This window comes from Xiphophorus maculatus, chromosome 9, assembly GCF_002775205.1.
Source record: "Xiphophorus maculatus strain JP 163 A chromosome 9, X_maculatus-5.0-male, whole genome shotgun sequence".
Classification (NCBI taxonomy): domain Eukaryota; kingdom Metazoa; phylum Chordata; class Actinopteri; order Cyprinodontiformes; family Poeciliidae; genus Xiphophorus; species Xiphophorus maculatus.
In genome coordinates, this window is record NC_036451.1 from 17,252,558 (window position 1) to 17,276,901 (window position 24,344).

General features: G+C 37.0%; 3 protein-coding genes across 3 annotated transcripts; 2 read left to right on the top strand and 1 right to left on the bottom strand.

Moving 5' to 3' along the window:
- Positions 1-4,043: 4,043 nt before the first annotated feature.
- On the bottom strand, positions 4,044-4,990 carry LOC102237406 (14 kDa phosphohistidine phosphatase-like). The gene is made up of 3 exons (XM_005795652.3): positions 4,761-4,990; positions 4,387-4,511; positions 4,044-4,295 (listed from the first exon to the last, which is right to left on the bottom strand). Exons 1-3 carry the CDS (start codon positions 4,972-4,974, stop codon positions 4,203-4,205), a joined length of 432 nt encoding a protein of 143 aa, XP_005795709.3. The 5' UTR covers positions 4,975-4,990; the 3' UTR covers positions 4,044-4,202.
- A 4,605-nt stretch (positions 4,991-9,595) lies between these two features.
- Positions 9,596-13,788, top strand: sele (selectin E). Its single transcript, XM_005795751.3, has 14 exons — positions 9,596-9,684; positions 9,794-9,868; positions 9,982-10,386; positions 10,493-10,597; positions 10,699-10,890; positions 10,983-11,174; positions 11,301-11,489; positions 11,622-11,798; positions 11,902-12,090; positions 12,231-12,419; positions 12,528-12,713; positions 12,832-13,011; positions 13,107-13,239; positions 13,344-13,788. The coding sequence occupies exons 2-14, from the start codon at positions 9,826-9,828 to the stop codon at positions 13,402-13,404; spliced, it is 2,241 nt and encodes a 746-aa protein (XP_005795808.3). The 5' UTR covers positions 9,596-9,684; positions 9,794-9,825; the 3' UTR covers positions 13,405-13,788.
- A 2,156-nt stretch (positions 13,789-15,944) lies between these two features.
- On the top strand, positions 15,945-23,519 carry sell (selectin L). The gene is made up of 7 exons (XM_023339803.1): positions 15,945-16,072; positions 16,159-16,554; positions 16,656-16,760; positions 22,724-22,903; positions 22,989-23,078; positions 23,170-23,191; positions 23,289-23,519. Exons 1-7 carry the CDS (start codon positions 16,045-16,047, stop codon positions 23,374-23,376), a joined length of 909 nt encoding a protein of 302 aa, XP_023195571.1. The 5' UTR covers positions 15,945-16,044; the 3' UTR covers positions 23,377-23,519.
- The last annotated feature ends 825 nt before the right edge of the window (positions 23,520-24,344 follow it).

Genomic DNA, 24,344 nt, shown 5'->3' on the forward strand with positions numbered 1-24,344 from the left:
TATATTTACGCTCAGTGTAGCATATATATAGAGAGAAAAGGAAAAATAATACACATACATATTTCACATTTAAAGACTATAAGTGACAACTGAAATGTTACATTGCATCAAATATTAAAACATAACGAGAAAAAATCTAGTTCAGCAGCTTCTGTCCCTATAAATTAAATAAAATTCAACTAACAAACCTTAACAGCTGTAAAATTAAAAATGTATTAATTAAACACAGCTAAAATGCACATTAATTGTTAAAAACATGTACAAAACAGGACAATATTGCACATGAAATGCTGTATATAATTAAATATATGTTAAAATGTCATACTTGTAAAGAAAACACAAAGCTGATCATAATACTTACCACAGTTGCAGATGGCAACAGAAAAGTGGGATGAGCTGACTGTTACTTTTTGCTATGATAACAATCAACTGTCAAGAGCAACACCAAACTTAACATAAAATAACACATAATGTAAGTCAGGAGAAAATTACTTTTGACTAAACAACATGAATGTGAAGAATGAAGGAACCTATTTGACAAACTTCACATCAATTGTTAAAATAAGAAAAGAAAAAAAACAACATCTTACATTGGATCATTTTCCTTCTCAAAACCACTGGAAGCCTATTTTTTTCTGGTACATTTTTTTTTTAAATCAGAGTTTGTGGTATCATGCGCTGGCCTATCACTAAGATTGGTAGGCCAATGAAAAAAACAAAACAACAGATTCACCATTACAGAGTCTCCTCATTGCTGAATTGTTTTATAGTATACATATTTATTTATATTGGGGATAAATAAGCATTAACAAATGCCATGCATTTTACAATTTCCATGTATAAATTAATAACGCCAGTAAAAGGCACTTAGAAAAATATTTTATAGTATATCAACCACTGAATGTACTTCCATCTAATTATTTGATGAAACACAAACATTAAGTTGTGTGAGATCATAGACAAACTCACAATTCAGTAATGGACATACTAAGCAGTGAGCTCTTCAACAGATGAGACAAAAGAATAATCATTACGCTTGACATTTGTGAATTGTAGCTAACTCTTTCCTAACGAGGTGCTTTCCCCACATGCTCTTTTATTCCTGACCAAACACAGAACGCTTTCATTACAATTAAGCCAGGAATACAGCACATCTGTTGTTTGTTACTTAGTGCGATGGAAATAACTGATAACATAAATTTACGATGTTTAGTGTCAGTATGGAAATAACTGATAACATAAATTTACGATGTTTAGGCAGATACACTTATGTGTGCTATTTTTAATTCTGTGCGGCCTTTTCAAATAGTTTCCATATCTGAAGTGAGTTTCTATATCAAAACTTCCTTCCATAAATCTTATGCTGTATTTGTAGAATATTAATAAAAGCATTTCTAATGGTACTGGAAAAAATGAATTACCAAGTAAGAGTATCTAGGTCTAGGTTAATGAATGTTAACATATTTTCAGAACAAATTAGCAAAGCACATACAGGCTTTTTACTTTTAAGTTGGGAATTTTCTCTCTGACCTAACTGACCTTAGGAATTGATGCCAGTAAGTTATTGTACTGCTGATAAGCTCTAAAGCAGGGAAGTAAACTATGGTATTTATTTATATGGCTTCTCTTTTAGCAGCCAGAAGTGTGAGCTGCAAGCTGCAGGAAGTGACTAACATCTTGTTAGTCACTTCCTAACATCTTTCCAAAAGTGGCATTGGTTTCAGTCCACTGGGAGGACTGAAACCTCCCAGTGGAAGAACAAGTGACTTCCTAACATCTTTCCTCATGTGATATTGGTTTCAGTCCACTGGGAGGAAAGATGTCTGGGACAGCATGACAGTTTCTACCATAACAAAAGAGAGAATAATACAATTAAAAAAAAAACACTTTTAATGGAGAAATTTGCTCTGCCAGACATGACGCTGCATTTTCATCATTTCCCACTTAATGTAGAGTAATGTTCGACAGTTTGTTAAAGTCAGTCTTTACGGTATTTAATGCATTTTCCAAGAAAGGGATGTGTCTAAGGAGCTTAAGAATGCTGTCTCCCACTCTGACCCTCCAGTTTGCAGATAATGTAAAGGTTATCGCCTGGCAGGAAACCACGTTGCAATTGAATGGAAACCGGAAAGAAAGATCCCTTTTCTTTGTAGGTCGCCGGGTGGCTGATTGAACATGGCCCAGTCAGTGTTCACCTTGCACCTCGTGATGAGGGTCAAGTACAACCGACAAGAGCTCTGGCAGTGTGAGCAGAGAAGCTAAATCTGTTCTTGTCTGCCACATCTTATTTTCACTGTAACTAATTTCAGACAGGGGAAATCCCTGAGCAAAAGAATGGGGATGACTGCTTGGCATAGCAAGAATTCTGTGTGGTACGCCTTTGGAGATGTTCTGTTCAGATCCAGACAGTGTTTAACACCCAAAACAGAAATGAAAAATTGATCATACCTCTCTCAACCACAAAAAAAAATTCTTCTCTTTGATTTCTTACAAAATAAATAAAAACAAAAAATATATGCTACTGCATTTATCACAGAGAAATAACATATTCAAGAAATAAAAACATCCACGGTATATTTGCCTTGATTAAATGTAGTCAGAATATGAAATATTCCTACAACAATCCCTTTCGGTTTGGCTGACTAGTACAGATTGTTGCAATATTACATGAACAAATTTGAATCAGAGTGCTCAAACCTTTTGTAGTAGTTTTGCTCTGTTTCTTTATCTTCACTCCCAAATTATTCCTAATTATGTATTCCTACAGCTCTTGTGTAGAATGCCTTAGACACAGATTCCCAGTTAAATTTAGATCTGAACTTTAACCCCTGCCATTGTACACCCAAATGCAACTTCAATTTAGCTCTGATAAATTGAAGTTGCAGTCAGAGCTCTGACTGTATATTCAAATGTTGTTATTCTGCTGGAATGTGAATCTCTTCCCCAGCCTCAAGACTTCTGCAGCATCTAACAGGATTGCCCAGTATGAAGCTCCACGCAGTTTTCTTCACCTGCTGAAAAAGAAAAATCACCACCGCCTGATGCTGCCACCAACATGTTTCACTGTACGGCTGGTGTCTTCATGGTGATGTGGTTATTTTGCCAGAAAGCTACATTTTGGTCTCATATGACCAGAACATCTTCTCACACATATTTGTTGTTTTTTTCATGGCTTGTGGATAACTTCAAAATACATTTCTAAAGACTATGTTTCAACAACTTTTGTGACTTTTCTACAAAGATTTGCTGTGTGGTTGAGTTATAGTTTTCCCTTCTTCCACCTGAGCAGCAGATCTCTGCAGCTCCCATGGAGTCACCATAGGCCTCCTAACTGCTTCTACTTCTCACACTGTTGGTAGGTTCAGAGCAGACATATTTTCAGATGATAACGTTAAACAGTGCCTCATAACATGTTCAAAATACACTCTTGTATGGTGTTTTTATAATTTTGTAATTTTTTGTTTTTATTAAAGGACCTTCAACCACCTTGTTGCTAAATTGTGCTATGAAAATAAACTTGATTGAATGATGGTTTTTAAAACATGACCCTGATTTAAATTTTTACAAAAATGTATTCCTGATTTGTTTGTTCACTAATGTCCTCTAACAAACCCCTGTGGCCTTAAATTTCACACACCTTTATGAAAGATGTGTGAGTTTTAGGATATTTAACATTAAAATTAATGTTGATAAAATAATTGACTTACTAAAGCTGTTATAACTGTAATAACAGCAAATGGAAACTAAAGCAATTTACTCTAAATTCATTATTTTCTGTAAAAAGGGTCTTGTAATGAGAGTGTGATGCCAAAATGGAAAGGGAAAAAAAAATTCTTATCTGTCTGTGGCTTTCAAAACAATACACTTTCCCCCAGCTTAACAGGATGCATCCGTCATTCCAGCTTGCTCATGCTTTCCTGTATGTACTTTACGCTTGGCAAACAAACTCCAATTTTTATGAAGTGATGCCAACAGAAAGGTAAAATGGGGAAAATAGTCTATTTTAAGATCCTTGATTAACCTACAGAAAAAAGAGACTGAACTTGGCCTTAAAAACATACGAACATTTTAATCAAGATTTCACTGAGACCAAAAAGTTTAATGCTGTATTTAAATTAGATAACAGACCAGAGGGTTAAAGTATTATTCTGTGGTTTGGTGTCATAAATACAGGCAGGCATTTGGAAATGGGAACAAGGCTCCTATTTTTTGTCATCTGACCAAGTGACCTCATAGCCACCGAAGACAGTTTTCAGCTTCTCAACAGACACAGAGTGGTCTGCTTTCCCAAAAGCCTGAAAAAAGAAGCAAATAAAGCACTTCTATGACAACAGATTTCAAGAAGAAAACATTTTTTATATCTTTTTCATTTTAATCCAGACTCACCGTGGATTCTCCAAACACCCTGATCTTCTTGTCCTTGTTGTTGTGCTCGATCTTCCCTCCTCCAAGGCATTTACACTCCATCCCTAAGGCCTCCAGAGCTGGACTGACCTTCTCAAATATGTGATCTGCATGGATAGCATAAAAATAGGTTTAAATTACTTCAAGTCAAATAACCAACACGTAAAAGCTAATTATTTTGATTGTGAAGCTCCTAAAGCCATGGTCTGCACTATTCATTCTCGAAAACATGCTAAAATTTGTGCAGCTGAACTTTTGGCGGACAGTCCGGTTTGATGGGCACAAACACAACACTTCAAGCAGAACTGACACACTTGACGCTCCTCTTGCAGCAAACCTGCAACTTATGAACTTACTGTGGTACTCCGCACTTTTAGTGCCTCGTACTACGTCTTTCTGTGCATCGCTATCTTTTACTTTAACTCTTAGCAGTATGTATTTAAAAGTCCCCTCGGGATCAATCTCAACATCGGGAATTTTAGCCAGAGCTTCTGCCATTGTGCCTACAGCTCTACATACGCTACCAGTGAGCCTCCGACTGATCAGAAACCTGCCAAGCACGCCGAGCATGATACGTTCACGCGATTGGTTCCTTTTGCGTCAGGATCTATTTCCGGTCTTAAAGCGACAGTGCATTTGCAGTTTGGCACCAAATCCTTGCAATGCGTCGAGTGTGCACGCTGGTGACCTCGCGTGGCAAACACATGAAACGTTTCGTTTTGTACGCAGACCTCGTTATTGCGACTTGGACTTTGCACGCCACCACTACACACTTAAATATTTTTATTTGGACCTTAGTCATTGTGAATAGCCAGTAAATAGATACATGTTCTTCTTTTTTTTACAATTTCTACTGAGAAATATCTAAAGGGCTGTGCCTTTGTATTCCATTTAAGTAACATATTTTTAAACTTGCAAGTTATCCACCAGCTTTGCACAATGAGAGGCTGAGATTTCTGCCATTTTTTCCTCCCAAAATAGCAGAAGAGCAATCATATTGGACAGAGACCTCTTCCAGAAATATCACCTCTGAAGTCTGGTCACAGATTTAAGCCTGGACTTTGACTGGGCCATTGCTGCACATTTATGCTTTGATCAAAACCAATTCCATTGCAGATCTGGCTGTCTGTTCCTTGTCTTTTTGGGAGGCTTTATGTTTACTAATGTCCTTCAACAAACTTCTGAGACCATAAATTATGGTAACGTACAATTTTTCCACAAGCATTTTTATGACACTAGGACAAGTTGCACACAAATACACATGTTTGTTACTTTGCGTATTTGTGGATTTTTACAAGTTGGCTTCATACAACATCCCTAATCAGATTTTTCAAACAAATCTCAAATGTTTTGGAGTCGTCTTTCTGTCAACTGTGATCAGCTTTCCTGTCTCTGAGGAAGAAAGGCATCTTCACAACATAATGCTGCCACCACCATATTCTATCACTGGTGTGTTTTGTTCATGAAGAAGTGCAACAATAACAATGTGCATATAAGCTAAAATCTTCTTTCAACAATGTTTCTTTTTGTCACTCATTTATAAAGGCCAAATTTGATGAATGTACAAAAATAGTTTTCAGGACTCTTCCGATGATTTATTTGTAAAAATTTAAAAACTACATATCATTTTGTTTTGAACTACTGTGCATTAGTCTTAAAGTTTTTGGATGCAAAAACTTTAAGACTAATGCACTTCTTAAACATTTTTGTCAAAAACATTTGAGGAAAAGAACAGATGCCTTATAGAATGGCAAGAGTTTTCTATGTCAGATTGTTTTGCTTCTGGGTTCAAAAGTAGGGAAGAAATAAGAATAGAATTTATCTAGGGTGACTTCTGCTCCTTTCCTGTTGGTATCAGGTCACATGCCCTGCAATCATTAAGCAGGTACAAAAAATTAGATAGATGGCCTCCTCCATATTAAATCTGTTTTAAGTGTTTTAAGCAAAGCTGAACCCTCATTTCACCCAGGGCGCAGTCCTGTGTGAGTTAATCAAAGAGTTGATATTGTTTTCTGGGGAAGAGGAAGTGGTTGCAAAGTGTCAAGGAGCAGTGGCTGCGGTCCGACGCCTCCAGCCAGAAAGGAAGGAAATGAACCGTCAGCAAAAGAAAAAGTCAGCAGGCAGGCGCCTCTGCTCCTGCATTAAACTGCAGCTTTCCCATTCCCAAGGGGAATTATCAAAGAGTGTCCATTCCTTTTGCTTCTCCTCTCTGCTTGATGACATCCTCATTCTGGAAATTCTGATTCTGTTTTGGATTATGAAACATGTCAATGTTTACACATTGTTTGTTGGGAAAACCTTTTACTGAGGGATTGGCATAAAGGTGAAGGGCCAAGAAGTTTAGGCTAACGTCTGTTCAGTTCACATTGTTTAAACAGCAGGACACCAGCTCAACAATTTATTTGGCTATTATTGCTGTTTTCAGATGAAGATACATTGACCACACATGTGCTTAGAAGACTTTGAAACTTAAAGATCTCATTTATTTTCATTTATAGTGCAAAATTCTGTATTATTTTAATTGATTTTTTGTAAACTTTCAGAATCAATTAGCTTTATACTCATACTCTTTTAAGAAAGACATTTTCTTAAAAGAAAATTAGGTTTGACCAATGAATACCCCAAAAAGATATAAACAGGGGCCAATACTAACCAAACATGAATTCCACCTGCTCAATTAAAGAGTCACAGTTTTGAAATATACAGAAAGGAAAGGAAGAGCACCCCCAGTTAAAAAAACAACAAAAAACTAGTGAAACGTTCTTGTAAGGAGCTCAAGTAATTGAATTCAATTTGTATACTTTTTACATGATGAAGCCGAGTTACTCTTAAATTTTTGCCTAGAAAATTGTATGTTCAAAATTCTTAGGAAGTAGATATTGTTATTTCTTAAAGCTTCCCCTGGAAACTTGGCCAAGAAACTTTTCCTGTCAAATTTAATCAGAGCTCCACTTTGAAAAATAACAAGAATATCTGACTTCTTGGAAAGGAAACACAAATGAATAAAGAAAAACTAAAGAAAACTACACAGTACCGTTTTTGCAGATGAGGGTGTATTGGTGTATTGCTAGCTTCATTTATCATTCAGCCTTGACATCAATAACAATGGGATGTTGGAGGAAATTTCCCTTGAAACTGATCCTTCCAAGTTGTTACTCCTAGTCTGCATGCTCTTCATTTTAGAGGTCAAATGTTGATGCTGTTCCTCTTAGTTCAACAGTTGTTCTCATCATCTAGGTTTGTCAGGAGACTTATCTGGAACCTGATGATCAAACATCAATTACTGAGCAGAATTTTTTTCATGTGTCATTCACATTAAACCTGACTTCCTAACAGACTACAGGTTGTGCTAGTGGGCACAAACATGTCGACTGATTAGACCTCTTTTGCACCCTTTATATACATGCAGACCATATTATCACTCACATTGCACTCACAGTGATCGACCCACACTGTTGAATGACAGCCACTCTTCTGTGAACTTCTAAAACACAGTCAGACAGTTCACTGAGGTGCAAAGGCAAGCTTCTCCATTCCGATGAAAACAAAACAAAGAAAATAACACTTCACATGCTCTCCCTACAGAATATTGTAATAGCTATATTGCAATATAGACAACTAGACTTGATAAAGAAAATTTGAATATCTTGGTCACACCTGGGCAATAAACTCAGCATCAACCACCACAAAAGTGACAACCAAAATATGATTCATCAGCAGTTTACTGATCTCAGGATATTTATTTGGTATGATGGTTCATACCAAAATATGAGCAGACCACATTATCACTCACATAATATGAGTGATATTATGGGATTGCGATCCACAAGATTAAGGATCACTCACATAATATGAATGATAATATGGTTCATACCAAAATATGAGCCATCAGAAATTTTCTGTTAGCCGCAAACTTAAAGAGGTTTTTGTGGGCCCCCCAGATTCTCCTGATCCTGTACAGAAGCATTTCCCTGCCTATTTGGCTTTGTTGCTCCACCTTCTTTCACGAAATGCATGTTATCTGTTGATCCTTCTCCCCTCATTCATGCAATCATTACTTCCACAGAATTCAGGATCTTAAGTGGTGCCATGCCTAATTTAGCGGAAATGACTAAAGCACACATTTCTACTTTGATAACTCACATTTCACGTGCACTGAGTAATCACTAGGAAACTGGTGAAAGCAGATAACCAAAGTTCCCTTAAACATGACATTATGCCAAAGATGTGTTGTGTAACGTTTGTAGCAATAAATCTATGTTTAGTTTCTACTCTGGTATTTTAGTCAGAGCATGTCCCTAAAATATGCACGTTGCTGATTAAATGAATTGAAGGTTTGAGATCTGCCTATTTGCCTATTTGGCTTTGTTATTCCACCTGCTTTTATGAAATGCATGTTATCTGTTGACTCCTGTTCCCGTCATTCATGCAATAATTCCTCCCACAGAATTTAGTATCTTAAGTGGCAGCATTCCCAATTTAACGGAACTGACTAAAGCACACATTTTTACTTTAATAACTCACATTTAATAACTCACTCATCACTAGGAAAGTGGTGAAAGCAGATAACCAAAGGTTTGAGGTCTTAAACCACAAAAAGAAAGCAAAGAAGAGTGTTCATCGGCTTGTTTATTTTAAATCTTTTGCATGGTTCTGGTTATTGCAACTCATTTCTTGTGGTGGGAGAACATTGGCAATAACACCAGGCTGAAAGAATGATTTTTTTTTTATTTAAACAAAGTTTAGATAAACAAAAAATTACCTTAATCAAACAATGTATAAGCAAACAAAAAAATAAATAAATAAGTTGATTCATATGTATTTTTATGAATAAATCAGACTCGAAATCAGTCTGAATAATACTTATAAACATAAAGGTCAATTTTATGCTGTAAGAATAATACAAGACATATTTTAATAGAATGACATGAAATTGTTATTCTATTTTATATCACATTTAAATATAAAGTAGCATATCGTGAAGTATAATAGTATATAGTTTGTACAAACAAAACCTACATAAAAATCCCACTTAAGAATGAACACTTTCTCTTTGAAAGTGAAAAAAGAGAAAGTTTCTAGATATCAAGAAGTGAAAGGAAATGATACGTGAGGTTTGGGGAAATTCCATGGAAATGCTTCACTGGAATGAGAGCTTCCTGGAAGCCTGAACCGGGTTACGGCAAAGTATAAAAACAGGCTCCTCAGCAAAAGAAGCTCAGAATCTTTTCAGGAGAATCACAAGACTGTTGAAGCTCTTCAGACATCAACCCTAAAACTGTGAGTTCACTGGATTTCTTTTTATTTATTTATTTTGCTATGATCAGGTTGCTAATGGAAAACTTGGCATTGCTTTATCCTAATGCACAATTTTTGTTTGTTTTGACAGAAATTCATCGTTGGATTTCAAAAAGTGGATATATGATGGCTGCCTCACTGATGCCATTTGTCGTTTTTTGCTCAAGTATGTAAAAATTAAATTCATTAATAAAAGTTACTTTTTAGCTTTTATGAATACATATTGATGATCCTTTATGATCCCACAGTGTAACATGTGTCTTTGTTCTCTCTTCAAAGTGCTGTGCATGTGGACTGGTGTAGAATGCTGGTCTTACTTCTACTCAAACGTCACAATGGACTGGGAATCAGCCAGAACATGGTGCAAGGAAAATTATACAGACATGGTTGCAATCCAGAATCGAGAGGAGATCGAGCACCTGAAAAGAGTGCTACCGAAGAAAGCCGGCTACTACTGGATTGGGATCCGCAAGGTTAATGATGTCTGGACCTGGGTCGGGACCAACAAATCACTCACAGCAGAAGCAACTAACTGGGCTCATGGTGAACCAAATAATGGCCAGAATGGGATAATCTCAGGCCAAGCTGAGGATTGTGTTGAGATGTACATTAAAAGGGAAAAGGATGAAGGGAAATGGAATGATGAGCGGTGCTCAAAGAAAAAGACCGCTTTGTGTTACACAGGTGAGGACTTTATTATTTTTTTTCTAGTTTTGTTCCTGTTGTCATGAAGGCATCCTTAAAGATTAAAATTCTGAGGATTTATCAACTATGTGATATTTTTTGGCAGCTGCCTGTAAAAGCGACTCATGCATCCATGGTGAATGTGTGGAGACCATCAACAGCCACATGTGTAAATGCTCTTCAGGTTTTTATGGGGAAAAGTGTGAGCAAGGTGAGAAATTGCACGTTGTACTTTATTGTTTCTAGTTGTGGTAGATATTTTTTGATGCTTGCAGCATTAAAACATCTGAATGCATTATGTTCGTTTTGCAGTTGTGCAATGCAACAAAGATCAAGTGATCAAACCTGAAAAGGGAAGCGTAACTTGCAGTCACAAGTACAAGAACTTCTCCTATGAATCTTTGTGCCAGTATTCATGTGAAGAAGGATATCGGCTAAATATGTCAGAACCTCAGAAATGCCAAGAAACAGGGACATGGTCAAAGCAGTCCCCGACATGTGAACGTAAGTTGAATTGCAACACGAAGATGAAATTACTCAGCATCTACATCAGCAACGGCTTCTAAATGATATGTTTTGTGTCCTGTCACCTGCAGTGATTCAATGCCAGGAACTGTCTGCTCCCGAAAGAGGATTTATGAATTGCTCTGATCCCCTGAGAAATTTCAGCTATAGCTCCAGCTGCAGATTTACCTGTATGGAAGGATACGAGCTGGACGATTCCTCCTCCATCACTCTGCAATGTGAATCATCTGGAAAATGGAATGCATCAAAGCCATCATGTGTTGGTACGGCCACTGATTGTTCACAATTTAACAGCTCTGAAATGCAGATTAAATGTCATCTGTGATGATAAAGTTAACATTTATGTCTTTCAGACATATTGAAGTTTTCTTCTGTTCTCTGTCATCCAGCTGTTCAGTGTCCGGCCCTCCAGAATCCAGACAATGGTTTCATTACCTGTGAAGATGATACAAACATGAGGTTTAGCTATGGAAAAAGGTGCAACTTGAGCTGTGCCCCTGGCTACCACCTGGTCGGACCAGAGATGATCACCTGTACATCAGAGGCTGTTTGGAGTGAGAAGATGCCACTTTGTGAAGGTGAGCAAACAGCTCAAGCATTTTTTACAGAAAGAAAAATAGAAATCAAAATTTCTTATTGTGGTTCTTTTAGCTATTATTTTATGTTATAAGAAAAGAATTGGGGTTTATTAATAAGGCCTTGGTTCGCAGCTGTTCAATGCCCCACCCTCAAGGATCCAGAAAACGGCTCTCTGAAATGTATAGATGGACATGGCTATGAAAAGAACTGCAGCTTTAGCTGTGATCCAGGATTCGAACTGCAAGGTGTGCACACCATTCAATGTTCTGAGGATGGACAGTGGAGCAATGATATTCCTACCTGTAAAGGTATGTGTCATTCATATCTTCTTTTAGCAAAGTTTTTAATAGTCTTTTTTTTTGTGAAATCTTAAGGCTTTCCTTACATTAAAACTATTACTTTGTGTTGTAGCCATCCAGTGTCCAGCCCTGCAGGATCTAGAAAACGGTGCCCTGAGCTGTGAAGGTGACATGGAAATGAGGTTCAGCTACAGAAAGACATGTAGCTTTAACTGTGACCCAGGCTTCAAACTGCAGGGGGCGCACTCCATTCAGTGCTCTAAAGATAAAACGTGGACTGATGCTACACCTTCCTGCACAGGTATGATTGACTCATGTCTTCTAGCAGTGTTTGTTCTCTGTTCTTATTTTTCACATACTTTTCAATCTATGGTTTTTTTCTTCTACTTTGGGACATTTTATAGCTCTTCCAAAGATTAAAACTATTACTCTGCGTTGCAGCTGTCCAGTGTCCAGCCCTGCAGGATCTAGAAAACGGTGTCCTGAGCTGTGAAGATGATACGGAGATGAGGTTCAGCTACAAAAAGAGCTGCACCTTCAAATGTGTCCCTGGCCATCGCCTGGTGGGACCGAGCGAGGTCACATGCACAGCAGAAGCACAATGGAGTGAGAAGATGCCACACTGTGAAGGTGAGAAAAGTCTTAAGAGTATGCCCATCTTGTTCTTCATAATTCAGTTGCCTGCTATGCATCAAAGACGACTTCACTAAATATACATTTTACACTCTCCTGTGACAGCCATCACCTGCCAGAATCCAGATGGAGCAGCTCACATGATTGTAGAATGCAGTAAACCTTCAACCGACTTGGACCCCAGCTCCACTTGCAGCTTTAGCTGTGAAGCAGGCTTTGAGCTGCGTGGAGCAAACACCACTACATGCAGTCAAGATGGACAGTGGAATGAGGCCCTACCAACCTGCAAAGGTATGAAAAAAATAAAAAAAATAAACAATGGCCTACGTGTAGACGTTGTTGTAAGCAGAGATTTATTGCCACAATTGTAAGATTTCTTTTTTTAAGATCATTTCTCCTCATCCCTCAGCTATCAGGTGCCCTCTTCTCGATGCTCCAGAAAACGGTCATATTAATTGCTCAGACAGCCAACCAGTCTTCAACTCTCAGTGCTCCTTCACATGCGATCAGGATTACACGTTAGACGGACATGAGATCCTGACCTGTGATCGCCGTGGCAGCTGGACTGGAAAGAACCCCACTTGTCAAGGTAAAGAAAAATAAAAATAAAACATACTCAAATAGAAGAAGAATTTATGGTTTAAAATTTGGTCAGATTGTTCACATTTCATAATGTCTCCACAGCTAGTTCAGCTCCTGCCACTGTTATTACCACTGGTGTGGCAGCAGGAGCCACTGCTTTGGCAACCGGTGTGTCTCTGATCATGTGGATTTTGAAAAAAATGAAGCAAAGGGCATCCAAGTTTGAGCTAAACAGGTAAATTTTGCATTTATATCTCATATTTTTTCTACCAAGTTAAATATAAAATTTGAAGAATCATGGAATTCACCTTGTTTTCTTCCTAATTCTTTTCCTTACAGCACCTCTGACTCGGAGGAACCACTTCAGGTCTACAAAAGCAGCTCTGACAGTCTCGTCTAAGCCACAGATATTCCTAAAATAAAAGACAGAAAGCAGGATTTAATCAGAAAGGATGGACATAACATGTGAATTTTCTCCCAATGGGAGTTATATATTGAACATATTGTTCTACAGCACTATCAGTATCCTGGAAATGTATTTTATTTTGGCCTTACTGTGAATGTTTTGTAAGAACGTGGGTGTACTGTGAATTATTTTGACAAATTCATGTCAGTATTTATATAATATTATTTATGGGATCTGTATTTCTGAATGTTAAGTATAAAACTGATTTAATGCAAGTAACTCCTGTAGCTGTAGCTGTAGTTTATCTGCATCTGTGAATGCAGATAAACTACGAGTTTTCTATATGCAAATAATCTTAATAAATATGGTTAAATACAGCAAAATGTCAAACTGTACTCATTATTGTGCTCACATCATCATGTCTTATTTAACAGATTAGTTTTATTTCCGTATTAAGTTCAGAGGTCCCGCTACCAATACAAAGGTCCTACTTGTATGTTGGTTCAGTCATCTAATCTGCCTACAACGGTTCCCACACAGTGATTGATGACAGCCATCCTGTCCTTCTGACTCTGCCCTGACCTCGGGGTCAACGGGAGTAGGATGAACAATTCTGATAGGTTTGCCAGGAAGGAAACTACACTGCTGAAGTTGTTTGTTCCACAACTGATCAGCAGATTTTGTTTTTGAGAAGTTGCTGTTTCGTTTGTCAGCACTTTTAGGGGAACACCGAAGAAGTAAAAGTCAAAGTTCACGACAAATATTATTACTTCTTTCTTTATATAACATCTCAATTTCTTTGCTGATCAGAGTTAAATTTCTTATAACTGTTGGTTCAACCTCCATAATATTTAGTCCTTTCCACACATTTTAGTAGCAGTTTCCTACTCCTTCCAAGAAACTGCAAATCCTTTTGGACATGTATCAATTGCTTCCATACAATTCTTTTGTTCTACAGCATTATCATTTACTCATGTCATGTCAGTCAAAATTAACACATTGTTATACAAAGAAATGCTGAATAGTCATTTTTTGTTAAACTAATAGTCCTCATTTCATTGCTTGAGTCATTGTAAACCAAAATGTTAAACTTGTTCAATTCTGTCAAGCTAATTTTATTTTAGCATTTCTACAGTATATTACTCTTTCCCAAAAATGTCTCCTGACTTGAACAATTTATCTTAGAAGAATCTCTGCTGTCACTGATGATATTGTTCACAGTTGTGCACAGATTTACACAAAGATGTTTTATGATTGTACATTAGTTTGAACTTTGCTCTTGCATAATGCTGTAAACAGGTTAGAATAGATAGTTAAATAGCTAATTCCTCTAAGCAAGTGTTCATGTCAATTGAAGTGTCAGTATCACCAAAATGAAAAGTCCTGATACTATAATTATAAACACAACTAAGAAATTCGGTAAACTTTTTTTTATATAGCACACTACATGTGAGTACATCAAAAATATTTTAACATGGAAAAACACAGAGGATAAAACAAAATAAAAGATAAAACAGCATACATGTGACATAAAACTGTATAAAACATATTGACTGGGGTAACCATACAGTTATGTTTTGCATTTTTACTGCACATCATGCTCTGCTTTTAGAAAAACCACAATTGATAATAATACACAAGATCATTTTTAAAAAATCTTCTAAAATAAGTAAGTAATAAAATATAACAAAGGACTTGTCAGGATCTGTTCCGTATCTGTGTTTATTTTGAGTTTCTGTGCCTCTTAGTCTCCGTGTTGTACGGTCTCCCCTTGATTGTTCCCAGGTGTTTCTTGTCTCCTTGATTACCCTCTGTGTATTTAACCCCACCTGTGTTCTTTGATCCTCATTGGGTCCTTGTCCTGTTTGTCCAGTACCTGTTGTTACTATCTGCGAGCTTCTGCATCCGCTCCTTTGTGCTGCCTGGACTTTGTATGTTTTTGGATTTTTGGACTACTTTCATTATTAAACCATCTTATTCATCTTACCCTGGGTCTGCTGCCTCTGCCTCACCACCCAAATCATGACAGGACTATATGGAAAATTAATCTTGTCCTGTAATGGACGGCTTCCCAGATTCCTGAAAGGTAAAAAAGGCTAATGTTAATCAACTAGGTGATTGATGCTAGATTTTGCAGCTTTGTCCAGTGAGAAACTACGGGTGATCAGTTTTTCTATATTTTGATGAATATAGAAAACAATGATTTATTCTCGTAAAGAAACAAACCATAAAACTATTAGCACTGAAAAGAAACAAAAGAAAAATCTGCCCCTTGAGTGATCTTTATCAGAAATGAGTGGAATTCCCCCAAAACATTAATTCTAGTTAAGCTAGACCAATAAATCATTCAGTGCCACTATTACAAACATCCAGCTATTCTATGATAATGTTGGGCAAGTATAAAACTCCTTCACTGACCAAAGGCTGTGCCAGTCTAATATTCAACTTGTGAATCTCATGCATATGAGGTTCTCTTTTTAACATAATTGGGAAAACAAATGTTATAAATTAAGCATTTTTGCAGTTTTTGATGATTTATTACGTCAGCAGTTCTGGGTAAGTCAGACATTATATAGTTGCAGATTATTAACTATTCACTTTATCCTCTTAAATAGGTAAAGCTGCTCATTGAAGATGAAGTGGCTTCTGTTCATCATTCTTGGTGCGTTTTGATCTTAATACATTGACTAACTGAATAAATATTAGCTGTCGTATGGAAATGTGATCTGTTGCCTAATCTATTTTCAGGTTGGTCTTTTGCAGAGGCAACATGGGGCTGGACGTACCACTACTCAAACAACACAATGACCTGGTATATGGCTAGAAAATGGTGCCAGGAACATTTCACAGACATGGTGGTTATCCAGAATCAGACAGAGAACGACTACATTGTTTCCATATTGCCGAACAGAACCAATAGTCCATATTACTGGATTGGACTCACAAAAGAACACATAAATGAAACCTGGAAGTGGGTTGGTAACAACAGCACGTGGGTCGGCGAACATTCATGGGCAGAAAATGAGCCAAACAACAATCACATCACCGCGTTTTGTGTTGAGATCTACATCAATAGTGGACAGAACCGAGGGAAGTGGAATGATGAGAATTGTGCTAAAAACAAATCTCCAGTGTGCTACAAAGGTAAGTGAAATTGATTATTCTGAGAAAGCAAGTCAGTTAAAAGTAAAATAAAAAGGTGCAACTTGGCTTCAGAAGTAACAAAGAATATTTGTCCTTAACAGCTCAGTGTAATGATTCATCGTGTGTGAAAGGAAGCTGCTGGGAGACTTTAAACAGCACAGCCTGCCTGTGTACTGACGGCTATGAGGGAGACAAGTGCCAAACAGGTGATGATAAAGATGTTTCTAAATGACTGAAATGCATGAGATTCACAGTGCATAGCCAGGACAGAACCATCTAACTTCAGGGGCAATTGTGCCAAAATAGCAAATTTGCTAAAGATCTTCCCTATAAGGTCATGTTCAATTTATCAAATATCAGGAAGAGCAAAAAGACAGACTGAAGCAGACCACTTTCTAAACTAGAAAATTTCGGAAGAAATTTAGCCGGGGCCTGCCAAGGCGCGCCCGTCGGGCATGGGCCCGGCGTCGTCGCGCCACAAATCGGCGTCGACGCCAAAGGACGCCGCGACGTGATCAGTGGCACGCGGAGAACCGCAAGAACGTTAAGCGAGGCGGACGTGCACCGTTCGGTACGATTTAAAATGTTGTCAAGGCTTTTATTTTGGAAGTTTTGTTAACCTTCATTTCAAAGGGCCAAACTAATCCCATGCGTAATAGTCCTTGGGTTAAAATAGTTATATAATGCTCAAAACACAAGTAGCTGATGTAAAAATATTCAAGGCTTTTATTTTGAAATTTTCAGTATGCTTCATTTCAAAGGGCCAAACTAATACCACGTGTAACAGTGCTTTGGATGAAAAAGTCAAATAAAGCCAAAAAGAGCAATTACGTCATGTAAAATTATTCAAGGCTTTTATTTTGAAATTTTCAGAATGCTTCATTTCAAAGGGCCAAACTAATACCACGTGTAACAGTGCTTTGGATGAAAAAGTCAAATAAAGCCAAAAAGAGCAATTACCTGATGTAAAAATATTCAAGGCTTTTATTTTGAAATTATTATTATGCTCCATTTTAAAGTTCCAAACTAATCCCATGTGTAACAGTGCTTTGGATGAAAAAGTCATATAAAGCCAAAAACAGCAATTACCTGATGTAAAAATATTCAAGGCTTTTATTTTGAAATTTTCAGTATGCTTCATTTCAAAGTTCCAAAGTAATCCCATGTGTAACAGTGCTTTGGATGAAAACGTCAAATAAAGCCAAAAACAGCAATTACCTGATGTAAAAATATTCAAGGCTTTTATTTTGAAATTATTATTATGCTCCATTTTAAAGTTCCGAACTAATCCCATGTGTAACATTGCTTTGGATGAAAAAGTCATATACGGCCAAAAAGAGCAATTACTTCATGTAAAATATTCAAGGCTTTTATTTTGAAATTTTCAGTATGCTTCATTTTAAAGTTCTGAACTAATACCACGTGTAAGAGTGCTTTGGATGAAAAAGTCAAATAAAGCCAAAAAGAGCAATTACGTCATGTAAAAATATTCAAGGCTTTTATTTTGAAACTTTTGTTAAGCTTCATTTCAAAGGGCCAAACTAATACCACGTGTAACAGTGCTTTGGATGAAAAAGTCAAATAAAGCCAAAAAGAGCAATTACATGATGTAAAAATATTCAAGGCTTTAATTTTGAAATTTTTGTTAATATTCATTTCAAAGGGCCAAACTAATACCATGTGTAACAGTGCTTTGGATGAAAAAGTCAAATAAAGCCAAAAAGAGCAATTACGTCATGTAAAAATATTCAAGGCTTTTATTTTGAAATTTGCAGGATGCTTCATTTCAAAGGGCCAAACTAATCCCATGCGTAATAGTCCTTCGGTTAAAATAGTTATATAATGCTCAAAACACAAGTAGCTGATGTAAAAATATTCAAGGCTTTTATTTTGAAATTTTTGTTAAGCTTCATTTTAAAGGGCCAAACTAATACCATGTGTAACAGTGCTTTGGATGAAAAAGTCAAATAAAGCCAAAAAAGAGCAATTACGTCATGTAAAAATATTCAGGGCTTTTATTGTGAAATTTTCAATATGCTTAATTTTAAAGTGTAAAACTAATCCCATGTGTAACAGTTACTGAGTTAAATCAGTTATATACAGCCCAAAGCAGCAAGTAGTTGTAAAGGCCAGTTCTCAGTCCTGATCTGTTTCAACTGAGGATAGATAGAACTACAACGATGCGTATTCGTAGTCCTAACCAGCAGCCAATAGCCTCTTGAGTTCCGTTGCTATGGCAAATAATGGTCTCAGCAGGTGTGAGCTCTGAGCTGTGAGCTCTCAAACACACAAGTGTGTTTGAGCAAACACACTTTACTGAAAAAAAGCATTGGAAACAAATCCTTCTTGTTCGGGAACCGTAATACATATTCGAAAAGCGTTTCGAGCGTATGACAGTTCAATGTGTCTTCTGCGATAGTCCCGAGATTCATATCTGTACCTCACTCAGAGCATTTACAGTGATGAGAGAAAGAAATGTTGTGCCCAGATATGAACCGAGGTCGGCTGTCACTCTAATATGAGCAAAAATGAGAAACTTTGGGTCGCTTAGAGGCAAATTGTGGACAAACCATAACTGGTATCGACGAGCCGTCTTCACTTTCGAAGAGATCACAGACGTATCTACAAAATGAAATTTGAATGGCATTTCTAGGTGAATTTGTGACGACACAGCAAATCCTCAAAAATAGGGTATTTCTAGGATTTTTCCCATTGAGTTATAATGGGGTTTTTTTCGTAGTTTTTTGCGAATTATGTCGCCATGTTAATCCCGAATCCCACCAAAAGTAATAGCTGGAATGGCGTGAATTTTCTGCACGTTTTGATACCTCTTTTGTAGGTGTGCACGCAGCGGTATGAGCCGCATTAACGGTTACGGATGAAAAATAAAGAATAACTAGAAAAACAAAATTTCTGAAGAAATTTAGCCGGGGCCTGCCAAGGCGCGCCCGTGGGGTATGGGCCCGGCGTCGTCACGCTACAAATTGGCATCGACGCTAAAGAACGCCGCAACGTAATCAGTGGCACGCGGAGAATCGCAAGAACATAAAGTAAGGCGGACGTGCACCATTCAGTATGATTTAAAATTTTTGTCAAGGCTTTTATTTTGGAAGTTTTGTTAAACTTCATTTCAAAGGGCCAAACTAATCCCATGCGTAATAGTCATTGGGTTAAATCAGTTATATAATGCTCAACAGAGCAATTATCTGATTTAAAAATATTCAAGGCTTTTATTTTGAAATTTGCAGTATGCTTCATTTCAGAGGGCCAAACTATTCCATTGTGTAACAGTGCTTTGGATAAAAAAGTCACATAAAGCCAAAAAGCGCAATTACCTGATGTAAAAATATTCAAGGCTTTTATTTTGAAATTATTATTATGCTCCATTTGAAAGTTCCGAACTAATCCCATGTGTAACAGTGCTTTGGATGAAAAAGTCATACAAAGCCAAAAACAGCAATTACATGATGTAAAAATATTCAAGGCTTTTATTTTGAAATTATTATTATGCTCCATTTTAAAGTTCCGAACTAATCCCATGTGTAACAGTGCTTTGGATGAAAAAGTCATATACGGCCAAAAACAGCAATTACCTGATGTAAAAATATTCAAGGCTTTTATTTTGAAATTATTGTTATGCTCCATTTTAAAGTTCCGAACTAATCCCATGTGTAACAGTGCTTTGGATGAAAAAGTCATACAAAGCCAAAAACAGCAATTACATGATGTAAAAATATTCAAGGCTTTTATTTTGAAATTATTATTATGCTCCATTTTAAAGTTCCGAACTAATCCCATGTGTAACAGTGCTTTGGATGAAAAAGTCATACAAAGCCAAAAACAGCAATTACATGATGTAAAAATATTCAAGGCTTTTATTTTGAAATTATTATTATGCTCCATTTTAAAGTTCCGAACTAATCCCATGTGTAACAGTGCTTTGGATGAAAAAGTCATATAAAGCCAAAAAGAGCAATTACATGATGTAAAAATATTCAAGGCTTTTATTTTGAAATTATTATTATGCTCCATTTTAAAGTTCCGAACGAATCCCATGTGTAACAGTGCTTTGGATGAAAAAGTCATACAAAGCCAAAAAGAGCAATTACATGATGTAAAAATATTCAAGGCTTTTATTTTGAAATTTTCAGTATGCTTCATTTCAGAGGGCCAAACTATTCCATTGTGTAACAGTGCTTTGGATAAAAAAGTCACATAAAGCCAAAAAGCGCAATTACCTGATGTAAAAATATTCAAGGCTTTTATTTTGAAATTATTATTATGCTCCATGTTAAAGTTCCGAAGTAATCCCATGTGTAACAGTGCTTTGGATGAAAAAGTCATATACGGCCAAAAACAGCAATTACCTGATGTAAAAATATTCAAGGCTTTTATTTTGAAATTATTATTATGCTCCATTTTAAAGTTCCGAACTAATCCCATGTGTAACATTGCTTTGGATGAAAAAGTCATATACGGCCAAAAAGAGCAATTACGTCATGTAAAATATTCAAGGCTTTTATTTTGAAATTTTCAGTATGCTTAATTTTAAAGTTCCAAAATAATCCCATGTGTAACAGTTACTGAGTTAAATCAGTTATATACAGCCCATAGCAGCGGGTAGTTCTAAAGGCCAGTTCTCAGTCCTGATCTGTTTCAACTGAGGATAGATAGAACTACAATGATGCGTATTTGTAGTCCAAATCAGCAGCCAATAGCCTCTTGAGATCCGTTGCTATGTTAAATAAGTTTCACACCAAGGTGTGAAGTGTTAGTGAAACAGCCTGAGAGCCTCAGAAAATCCTGTCGCATGACTTTGCTCTGAAGCACCGTGACAGAAAACCGTACGGTCTAGATAAATTTCGAAAACATTTTACCGGAGCAGACAGGCGTATCAATGTCAGGACCGATTTTGATACAAATCGTGCGATATTTGTGGCCGTGATGGCGATTTCAAAATTATTTTGGGCTCAAAAAACCTCTTCATTTCTCACTCTAGCCGAGATGGGCTGTCACTCTAATTTTAGAAAAAATGAGAAACTTTGGGTCGCTTAGAGGCAAATTGTGGACAAACCGTAACTGGTATCGACGAGCCGTCTTCACTTTCGAAGAGATCACAGACGTATCTACAAAATGAAATTTGAATGGCATTTCTAGGTGAATTTGTGACGACACAGAAAATCCTCAAAAATAGGGTATTTCTAGGATTTTTCCCATTGACTTATAATGGGGTTTTTTTCGTAGTTTTTTGCGAATTATGTCGCCACGTTAAGCCCAAATCCCACCAGAAGTAATAGCTGGAATGGCGTGAATTTTCTGCACGTTTTGATACCTCATTTGTAGGTGTGCACCCAGCGGTATGAGCCGCATTAACGGTTACGGAAGAAAAATAAAGAATAAAGAAACACTTTCTCCGACAATAGCAATAGGTTCCTGCCATTGCTTTGCATGGCAGGCCCCAATAATAATAAAGAAACTTTTCTTGGGAGAATAGCAATAGGTTCCTGCCATTGCTTTGCATGGCAGGCCCCAATTATTGTTCACACATCTGACCTACTTGTTATCTCTTTCCGCATAAGGTCATCAACATTGTTCTTGTACTCATCCTGCTCTTTTTCATAGCATTAAGGAGAACACCTGTTTCCTTTGTTTCCTGAGCCCCACTTAATTATCAAAATATACACGCATCAGCACTCCTGTCCTTTTTAAGACACATAATATTTGGAAAAAGTATTTGTTCTTACATAACAGGTTTTGTATATTTGAACCATCCTTGCCAACAGTTGTGGATTGCCCCCCTCTGTCTCAGCCTGAAAACGGAGACCTAAAATGCACACAAGGAGGGTGGGAATTCAACACGACCTGTAGCTTTAAATGCGATCCAGAATTCGCCATAAACGGCTCATATACGGTGACCTGCAAGGCCAACAGGACCTGGAGTGATCTATAGTCAATTTGTTCTGGTGAATACATAAGTTTTAACCTCAAATGCAGCATTACTAAATCAAAGAATGTGCTGTACCATTGACCTCTATATTGAATCTGTTTTCCATAACTTCCTTTGCATGCACTAATATGTTTTGTGTTTTTAAGCAAATATGTTTTACACAGAATATAATTCCAAGATATTACATCATTGCATATGTTTTCAATCTGTTTGCACCCCCAGCTGTGCAATGCCCCCCTCTGCCTCAGCCTTCTAATGGGAACTACAGTTGCTCCAAAGAAGGTCAGATATTTAACTCAACCTGCCACTTCAAATGCCATCTGGGCTTCTTCATGATTGGCTCATCAGCTGTGACCTGTGCGGCTAATGGCCACTGGACTGGACCGAGGCCTGTTTGTACAAGTAATTACATGCAAGTACTAAGATTCTGTCCTAAAAAAATGGACTTTATGGCAGAAGACAAGAAATCTGTGCTGCTTTTCCGCAGGCTATAAACAGGCGCTGCTGGCTGTTGCTGGGTGTGGAGCCTTGTGTTCATTCTTTTGCATCTGTTTCTGCTGCATAAGGCACAGAAAAAGTCAGTATTTCTCCATTGGGCTTTAAAGAAATATGAGATGCTGTGAAAACTTGCTACACGACTGATGTCTGTGCCTGTTTATTTCTTACAGAGAAGAAACGTGCTCAAGACAGGTCAGTGTTGAAGTAAGGAAGTTGTTCGAAGCATCGCCGCATTTTTCAGATTCCCTACGACCTTTAATCAATGCAATTTTGTCTTTTTTATTGACAGACTTGTCCTTCATAGGGAGCCTGAAGATGCAACAAGTCCACCCAGTGATGTAAATGGAGGAACAAGCGGAAACACACTCACACCCTAACAAAATATGCAGATAATTATTATAGAATACAGATTTTTATATTTATTTATCACCTGACCAATTTATTTACTATCTGTCTGTTGTCAAGTACTCTATAAAAATAAAGGTTGCATATCACATGTCTAATAGATTAAGATTTTGTACAAAATTATCTAAATGTCTTAAAATACCCAACTTAAATAACAATTGAATGATAATGTTGTATACTTTTGTATCTTTTTTAAAAAATAAATGTAGTTATATGGACTCATTTATTTTATTGATTTTACTTGTATGTCTTGGTGTTTGTACGGATGCACACATTCCTGTATCTTGGTAGAGACCTCAACTTAAGAGAGTTTGGTTCTTACAAGCAAATGAGAACTTATGAACTCTATAGACCTAAATTAAGAAGAGTCCCTCTTCTGAACAGTGCATTTGCTCCTGGAGATAAAAAGGTCAAACAACGGTTAATTTGTGGACAGTGCATCCTCTGGGTGGACTACAAAGGTTAAAACTTTAATTCTTATGTTAATTTTTTTTTCCTGTTTTATTTACGTCATGCTGCTGCTGCCCAATAATTCCCCAGATCTGGGACCAATTTAGTACATCTTTATCTTGTACTGAAAAGGAAATAATACAATCTTAAACTGAATCCTGAAATAAACAGAAATCAGAAAACAGCACTATACTAGACAGTTTGTTGCTGTGCTGATGATGTGTCAGAACTATGAATCCGCTTTGGAAAGAAGATTCTTCACCACTGAGCAGATCTGACAAATTTAAAGTCACTGTCAAACATCACACAAAGGTTTACTCGCAAATGAATAAGAAAAGAGTCTGTGGCACTGTCGTATGCATGCTAGAGATAACATTGTCCAATTGTTATGAGTTTAAAGGTCAGGCAAGGAGCATATGAGCCAAAGAAGCCAAGATTGCCATAGTAACTGATAGCTCAGCAATCTCTATGAACGACCGGCAATGAAGAA